This window comes from Anastrepha ludens, chromosome 6, assembly GCF_028408465.1.
Source record: "Anastrepha ludens isolate Willacy chromosome 6, idAnaLude1.1, whole genome shotgun sequence".
Taxonomy (NCBI): Eukaryota; Metazoa; Arthropoda; class Insecta; order Diptera; family Tephritidae; genus Anastrepha; species Anastrepha ludens.
Window position 1 is genome coordinate 37724589 of NC_071502.1, and position 8696 is coordinate 37733284.

Consider the following 8696-nt stretch of genomic DNA (forward strand, 5'->3'; position numbering starts at 1 on the left):
TTGAAGGAATTTAAAAATATTGTAACGAAAGTCCAGGTGGTATATTTTTCGATGATTTGCTCTTTAAAATAACGATACTAATAGCCACTACTGAATTTAGAAGACGTGGTTTTCCATGATACTTTTCAATTTTATTCAATAACTAAGGAAATATGAAATAATTTAAAAAGAAATTTATAATGGAATGAAAAATAAATTAGAAAAAACCGAGTTGTAACAGCAAAAAAATTTCCCATACATGTACGGGAAGTGCCGCTGGAATGACAGTCCTTGGCCGCATATATAGTAAATATGGGTCGTTTCGGTAACGTAGAACCGACTGTCGGAGGAACGAGTTCTACTCAACTGCTGCTAAATTTCAGCAATTCAGTCTCTTGCTATTAAATATTGTTTAAAATGTTTATGTAGTGCATCAGCGTGCAAAACAGGTACCCCTCATAATTCCATGCATTTTTCCCATTGAAACTTCTTTATGAACGTCGTCTGCAACGAAGATTATATTGTGGACCCTAAATCACTTTGATTTTTTTGTACTATTCCAGTGAAGATTCTTTTGTTTGCACAATTTTCTGCCCATTCTTTTGGATGCTGTCGTTTGCGATGAGTGTACATGCTCGATTTAGAATTGAACGTTTGAGGGCAAAATGTACAAGTACATAAAACTTCTCCTGTATGTGTTGCCATATGTTCCTATAGAATTGTTAAATGTTAATTATTAAATACATCAACAAAATATGTTAATATTAATTACTCGTAAGCTTTTTGTCGATTTGAGTGCTTTGTCACAAAGTTTGCAAATATGTTTTTTTTCTGCGACGTGCACATATTCTATGTGACTTCTATGTGCTCGTAGATTTGGAGATACTTTGGAACAAATTGGGCAGACTTGGGGAGTTTGATACTCCTCGGTGTGCATTGTTTTCATATGTCGGGCCAGTCCGTATTTCGTCTTAAGTTCTGTACTACATAAATTACACTTCACAGAGGACGCGGGTATACCAGCATGTTCCTCCTGGTGCCGTCGAAATGCATCCTTTCCGTTTAAAGCTTTGCCGCAAATATCACATATCTTCGCATATAAATTTAGATGAACTAGCGCTAAGTGTTGTTTCATGCTATATTTATTACAGAATCTGCAAGTAAAATTTTATAAAATTTCGCAAAAGTTTACAAGAAAAATTCTTTCACTTACGCTTTATCACATTGTTCGCACTTAACATTTTTTTGTTCGTCGGGAGCATGTATTAGACAATGTCGAGTGAGAACTTTTCGGCTGAAAAAGCCTTTAGAACAAATAGTGCAATGATAAGTACGTTCTCTGGAACCATGGAAATACTGCAAATGCATTTCCAAACCACTTCGATCACATAATACCTTCTCGCAGTGTTGACATTTGAAGTATTCTGGGTTGATGTGAACATGAATATGATCAACGAGCACACCTCGGTTAAGTAATTTCTTGCCACAACATTTTACATATCCGTTGGTTTGGTGGTTTTCCCGAAAATGACTTTTTAGTTCCTTGAAATCTGTTAGAGACTTTTGACAAAGAAAGCAGTTTAATTTAAAATTTTGTGCAATAAAATCATCATAGTCTTTGGTTTTATGTCGCCTTTCATTCTGTTGCTTTGCTTCTCTCTTTTGCTGGGTTCGCTCTTGTTTTGACCTTCCTTTAGTTCGCAATATTTTATGCGGTGCACGGTCCAATATCTCTTCCTCTTCTAGCTTCACAACACTTTCTGACACTGAGCTACTTGATTCACTCTCGTCTTCTGATATTTGCGGGGAATAATTTGCATCCAGTGTATCATCTTGTATTGCTTCACTCTTAATAGCAAAACTTTCTACATTTACATTATGCAACTGTTCATTCTTATCTCCGTTTCCTTGTAAGGAAATTAGTTCCTTCTCCATATTTTCCTCAACATTTTCGAGACCGCGTGAGTGTTTATTTTTACGTTTTGAAGAAGAAGTTAACTCGTCTAATGTGTCCGTCTCTACTTTAATTTCTTTTACTTCTATCTCCATCTCTTGCAAAGATTTAAGTTTGTCGCTCGCTGCTAAGTGCGCCTTCTGTACACGAACATAAAATTCATCAAAAGATTGTACCAATTCCCAGCATTGGTTACACACGACTTTGGTTGTTAAAAAAGGTATCATACCGAGCTATAAGATAAAATATTTTTGAAAGAGTATAACTTCTGCTGCAAGAAATTTTACCTCTTCTCTAAAATGTTGTTTAATTGCTTCACGAATCTTTACTGATTGCAGATCTTCAGAATCAATATTTATTCGACCATCAGTTGCGCAGGTTTTGTCCAAGCACAATAAGCAAGATTGCTCATAAAACATACCGTACAGTGAATAAAAACCAATTTATAATTTGTTTTGATTTTTCCAACAAGACACGAATAATGCACAAGTTAGTGCTGTAAAACTATCGATAACTTTTCAATAGTATCGGTTGTAACATTTTTTTTTCCAATATATCGACTTATTTGGCGTTATCGATGTTTTATTTATTAAAATTCGAACGATAACAAAAATTTACATCTGAGATTGAAGAAATCTCTGACGACCATTCGAAAATAAGTAGTCATATTGGAATAGTTCTTATAGAAATACAGATATACCAATATTTTTTAAATACGAAAATTTTTGTCACGGTGAGTTCCTACGGCTCCGGGCATATGAATGCATCAATATATGTATGTATGTAAATACAGCATGTCAATAATGAGTTTTGACATTGAAAATAAATTAAATTTTTCCACTGCCATAGCAAAAAGTATCACTCTTTATTTATCTTTGACTTCTTTTTTGTACGGATTCATATTTATTCACAGCATTTTAGGGAATTAATAAAAAACTTCAAATTCTTTGGAAAAACAACAAAATCAAATATCACACTAGTTCGACTCTTATTGGCAGAGTCATAATGAGAATACATAATTTGTTGATTAATTTAATATTTGGTATGATAACCGTTAGCTTCAGTAACATTTTGCAGGCACTTTTTCATATAATGGACCAATTTTTTATGTCGTGAACGTATAGTCTGCCATTTCTCCATTATTGCAGTTCTTAATGTTGCTGCATTCTTTGGATATCTTTTATGGACACTTTTCTTCAAAAAGACCGACAAATTTCCAATCACGTTTATGTCGGGACTCTGGGCTGGTATATTTGTAACTTTACCGCAATTGTAGAGAAGCCATATCTGCACATTATGTTTCTTATGCTTTGGATTGTTATCTTGGTAAAAATTAAAATTTGGTTTATTCTTAGTGATAAACCCAAAGTTTTAAGCACTGCCGGCTAAGTTTTTTTGTTAAATATATTTATATGGCGTCCTTTGTGCCGCCAATAAACGCAAGGTTCCCTACACCTTTATTTGAAATGCAAGCCCAAACTATAACGGAAAATTTTCCAAAATTAACCGTGAGTTTTATTTCGATTTTGTAAAGCTATCAAGGGCTCGCGCTATACTCTTAGTCGGCCCATCGTTGTCATACAGCAGTATCTTTGTCTCGCCGCAAAATATAACGTCGTCCCAATAATCTTCTGGTTCAAAGCAAAAGGCAGCCGTTTTTCTACATTTTGTGTAGACAGCAATGGTTTCTTGCGTGCTGGTCTCGATGGATATTTGTGGTGCTGTATGGCTTAACGAACGGCTTCATGAGAGACAACAATACCTCACTCCTCGTTAAGCTGCTTTGCAAGTTTTCTCAAGAAAATTCTCGGGTTTTGATCCAATTTTCGGATCATCAAGCGTTCCACCTGCCCAGTAATTTTAGTTTTAGACCCACCTGCACGCCCCTTTTTCCGCCAAATAATACTAAATGCCTAAAAAGGTATCTAAGGGAATTATAGGGAAAAAATTCACGCCTAATGATTCATAATTTTCGGCGCTGGATTACTTGAGTATTTTCAGCGAATCGTAATGTATATATGTAAGTATAAATTTAAATATTTGCAGGTGCGTATATCATATATAAATATGTATTTATGTATGGGCACTGGTTTTTTGCGTGTATGAAGCACTTGTATGATGGAATTCTCTATGAAGGAATTAATTTTTTGCACTTGTATGAAGCAGTTCTCTGTGAAGGAATTAATTTTATTTGGTTGAAGGAATTTAATAACATTGGAACGAAAGTCTTAACTAATTACACCGGTGGTATATTTTTCGAAGATTTGCTCTTTGTAATAGCGATACTAATAGCCACTATTGAATTTAGAAGACGTGGTTTTCAATGATACTTTTCAATTTTATTGAATAAGTAAGGAAATATAAAATAATTCAAAAATATATTTATAATGGAATGACAAATAAATAGGAAAAAACAAAAAAATATTATTAATGGCCATATTAAAAAAGCACCTGTAACTAGCTTACAGCGTTAAATTTCTTTGTTCCTAATTAAATACCGAGTTCTACTAAACTGCTGCAAAATTTCAGCAATTCAGTTGTTGTTGTTGTTGTTGTTGTGGCATCATAAACATTCCCCATATTTACATACCGGGAATGCTGCTGGAGTGACAGTCCTTGGCCGGATATAAATCCGGGTCGTTTCGGTAACGTAGAACCGACTGTCGTGGAAACGACAATTCAGTCTCTTGCTGTTGTTGTATCAGCATAAATATTCCCCATACATATACGGGGAATGGTGTTGAAGTTACAGTCCGACTATCGTGGAAACCGAGTATCTTGCTGTTAAGTATTGTTTAAAATGTGTATTTAGTGTATCAGTATGCGAAAAAAGTACCCCTCCAAATTCCATGCATTTTCCCCATTGAGACTTCTCTATGAACGTCGTCTGCAACGAAGATTATATTGTGGAGCTCAAATCAGTTTGAATCTTTTGTACTATTCCAGTGGAGATTTTTTTCTTTGTACATTTTTCTGCCCATTCTTTTGGATGCTGTCGTTTGCGATGAGTGTACATGTTCGATTTAGAATTGAACGTTTGAGGGCAAAATGTACAAGTACATAAAACTTCTCCTGTATGTGTTGCCACATGTTCCTATAGAATTGTTAAATGTTAATTATTAAATACATCAACAAAATATGTTAATAATAATTACTCGTAAGCTTTTCGTCGATTTAAATGCTTTGTCACAAAGTTTGCAAACATGTTTTTTTTCTGCGACGTGCACATATTCAATGTGCCTTCTATGTGCTCGAAGATTTGGAGATACTTTCGAACAAATTGGGCAGACTTGGGGAGTTTGATACTCCTCGGTGTGCATTGTTTTCATATGTCGGGCCAGTCCGTATTTCGTCTTAAGTTCTGTATTACATAAATTACACTTCACAAAGGGCGCAGGTATACCAGCATGTTTCTCCTGGTGCCGTCGAAATGCATCCTTTCCGTTTAAAGCTTTGCCGCAAATATCACATATCTTCGCATATAAATTTAGATGAACTAGCGCTAAGTGTTGTTTCATGCTATATTGATTACAGAATCTGCAAGTAAAATTTTATAAAATTTTGCAAAAGTTGACAAGAAAATTTTTTTACAATTCTTTCACTTACGCTTTATCACATTGTTCGCACTTAACATTTTTCTGTTCGTCTGGAGCATGTATTAGACAATGTCGAGTGAGAACTTTTCGGCTGAAAAAGCCTTTAGAACAAATAGTGCAATGATAAGTACGTTCTCTGGAACCATGGAAATACTGCAAATGCATTTCCAAACCACTTCGATCACATAATACCTTCTCGCAGTGTTGACATTTGAAGTATTCTGGGTTGTTGTGAACATGAATATGATCAACGAGCACACCTCGCTTAAGTAATTTCTTGCCACAACATTTTACATATCCGTTGGTTTGGTGGTGTTCGCGAAAATGATTTTTTAGTTCCTTGAAATCTGTTAGAGATCTTTGACAAAGAAAACAGTTTAATTTAAAATTTTGTGCAATAAAATCATCATAGTCTTTGGTTTTATGTCGCCGTTCATTCTGTTTCTTTGATTCTCCCTTTTGCTGCGTTCGCTTTTGTTTTGACCTTCCTTTAGTTCGCAATATTTTATGCGGTGCACGGTCCAATATCTCTTCCTCTTCCAGCTTTACAATACTTTCTGACACTGAGCTACTTGATTCACTCTCGTCTTCTGATATTTGCGGGGAATAATTTGCATCCAGTGTATCATCTTGTACAGCTTCACTCTTAATAGCAAAACTTTCTATATTTACATTATGCAACTGTTCATTCTTATCTCCGTTTCCTTGTAAGGAAATTAGTTCCTTCTCTATATTTTCCTCAACATTTTCGAGACCGCGTGAGTGTTTATTTTTATGTTTTGGAAGAGAAGTTAACTCGTCTAATGTGTCTGTCTCTACTTTAATTTCTTTTACTTCTATCTCCAACTCTTGCAAAGATTTAAGTTTGTCGCTCGCTGCTAAGTGCGCCTTTTTTACACGAACATAAAATTCATCAAATGATTGTACCAATTCCCAACATTGGTTGCACACTATTTTGGTTGTTAAAAAGGGTATCATACCGAGCTATAAGATGAAATATTTGTGAAAGAGTATAACTTCTACTCCAGGAAATTTTACCTCTTCTCTAAAATGATGTTTAATTGCTTCACGAATCTTTACTGATTGCGGATCTTGAGAATCAATATTTATTCGACCATCAGTTGCGCTGGTGTTTTCCAAGCACAATAAGCACGATTGCTCATAAAACATACCGTACAGCGAATAAAAACCAATTTATAACTTGTTTTGATTTTTCCAACAAGACACGAATAATGCACAAGTTAGAGCTGTAAAACTATCGATCACTTTTCAATAGTATCGGTTGTAAAATAAAATATTTCATTATATCGATTTATTAGACGCTATCGATTTTCTTATTTGCTTAAACTTCCATGCTGTATATTATGTAATTCGATTCAAAATATTTTACCCTCAAGTACTAAGTGTCTGGCGATCGATATGTAATCGCTTTCTTATGCTAAAAACAGTGAAGCCCGTAAACGCAATTCCGACACAGCTGTTTCGATCAAACTAATGAGAACCCCATGTAAACGAAAAGTTCCTTCCTTCCGTATCGTAGTACCGTAGATTTTATTCCACGATTATTAAAAAAATTCCGTAATTCCGATTCAGCTGATTGCTCTCTCACCACACAGTGTTGCCAAGCCGTACATTTCGAAATCATTTAGAAAATAAACTTAGAAAAATTATAATTTTTGTTAAAATAGCTTAAAAATACTGTTGAATAATGTTAATTATAGATAAATGAACTATTTGCATTTGTTGGTTTTTGGCTTTGGTTTATTAAACAATGAAAAATTGTAACTGATAACGCGGATGTGTGAAAAAGTGTGTAAGCAAAAATATCAATGGCAACATTGTGTAGATACAACCAAACACATACACACACAAACCGATGTATTGTGAAAATATGTATGCAATTAAAAGAACCATGATGCAAAGAATAATGAGATGGCGCCCATCGTGGTCCCGTTACTTTGCGCTCAGCGAATTTGACAACTAGTTACGTGATTTTAGCTCCAGTATAGCCAGATTATCATTTTCGTAACTTGATTTATCATTTTTTTTTGTTATTTTTATTATTTTGTGTCTCGGAGTTTTAGTTCTTTCTTCATGACATTTTTCTAGTTGTTCTAATTAAAATGTCATGTTTATAATTTTGTAAAATATAAATTTTTTAATAATTATTTAAATAATTCACTCAGTTTTATTTAGCTTTACTTTTTTTTAACATCTGGTGGCATTGCCCGCGATTGCCGGTGTTGTTGGTGTTCTTCTGCTTTCGGCAGTCAAATCTCTCTCTCGCTACTGCAGAGTTGCCTAGCTTTGGATATAAAAACGCACTAAATGCCCATTTAAAGAAAATCACGAAATTTTTATTGTGTTAAGTAAGAACTTTGTATGCGTGACAAATTGTCTGTAGAATGTGCGTTTTTTTTAAATAAATGTGTTATGCTTATGTACAATTTAATTTATGAGTTTTTTTTGTTAAGCGAAACTCTTTTGTTAAGGGAACGACTTTTTTGCTATATTTGAAGTTATGCCACTAGGTAAGGTACTCTTTTTGCAAAAATGTCAGTATGGTTTCTTTAGTATTTTCTGGTATTTTGTTGCTTATTTTTACTATGATGCTCTATGTCTCACTAAGGATTGATGACCGGAAGAAACGATTACACCTCTATGGTTTCAATTCGCATTCAATAAATTCAAAGGCTTTTTAAAATGTGTAAAAAGGTTTTCAATCTTAAGAAGAGTTGAGAGAGGGGCATTTAATATTTTTGCATAGCCTTAAATGGAGCCAAAAATTAAATTTACACTTTCATATTATCAAATTTTATAAGAGTAAAAAAATGTTCATTAGCACTAAAATCTTCTCAGAGTGGCCTTTTTTAAACTTCTTTTGTGTAATAATACAGTTTTTTTTTCAACCTAAAGTCTCGGTAGCCTTAAATTAAAAACAAAAAGAAACAAACACCAAACTTAAAAATTGTCGCATTTTCGGTATAAAAAAGCACTAAATTTATTGCGAAGAGAAAATGGTTGGCAATACTGCACAACTCTGCAAACGTGACGTCACGTACGCTCTGATGGGCGCAATCTTCTTTCTATCATTCTTGTAAAAGAACGCTGTTGTTCTCGGTGGCTGAGTTTTTGTGCACGGTAAGGGCATGCGGTAAGGGATTCCG

At 34.3% G+C, this 8696-nt stretch overlaps 2 protein-coding genes across 2 annotated transcripts; both read right to left on the reverse strand.

Moving 5' to 3' along the window:
* Positions 1-211: 211 nt before the first annotated feature.
* LOC128865844 (transcription factor grauzone-like) lies at positions 212-2432 on the reverse strand. The gene is made up of 4 exons (XM_054106223.1): positions 2221-2432; positions 1193-2166; positions 752-1133; positions 212-690 (listed from the first exon to the last, which is right to left on the reverse strand). Exons 1-4 carry the CDS (start codon positions 2350-2352, stop codon positions 496-498), a joined length of 1683 nt encoding a protein of 560 aa, XP_053962198.1. The 5' UTR covers positions 2353-2432; the 3' UTR covers positions 212-495.
* A 1818-nt stretch (positions 2433-4250) lies between these two features.
* Positions 4251-7033, reverse strand: LOC128867616 (transcription factor grauzone-like). The gene is made up of 4 exons (XM_054109026.1): positions 6568-7033; positions 5540-6513; positions 5089-5470; positions 4251-5027 (listed from the first exon to the last, which is right to left on the reverse strand). The coding sequence occupies exons 1-4, from the start codon at positions 6697-6699 to the stop codon at positions 4833-4835; spliced, it is 1683 nt and encodes a 560-aa protein (XP_053965001.1). The 5' UTR covers positions 6700-7033; the 3' UTR covers positions 4251-4832.
* Between the last annotated feature and the right edge of the window lie 1663 nt (positions 7034-8696).

Excerpts from the sequence above, each read along its gene's own strand:
- LOC128867616 (XM_054109026.1), bottom strand. The coding sequence starts at position 6,699 with ATGTTTTATGAGCAATCGTGCTTATTGTGCTTGGAAAACACCAGCGCA. Across the intron at positions 5,471-5,539 it reads TGCGAACAATGTGATAAAGC|ATTCTGTAATCAATATAGCA; the intron begins GTAAGTGAAAGA and ends TTTTACTTGCAG. Across the intron at positions 5,028-5,088 it reads AATCGACGAAAAGCTTACGA|GAACATGTGGCAACACATAC; the intron begins GTAATTATTATT and ends ACAATTCTATAG.
- LOC128865844 (XM_054106223.1), bottom strand. The coding sequence starts at position 2,352 with ATGTTTTATGAGCAATCTTGCTTATTGTGCTTGGACAAAACCTGCGCA. Across the intron at positions 2,167-2,220 it reads AACAACATTTTAGAGAAGAG|CTCGGTATGATACCTTTTTT; the intron begins GTAAAATTTCTT and ends TTTATCTTATAG. Across the intron at positions 691-751 it reads AATCGACAAAAAGCTTACGA|GAACATATGGCAACACATAC; the intron begins GTAATTAATATT and ends ACAATTCTATAG.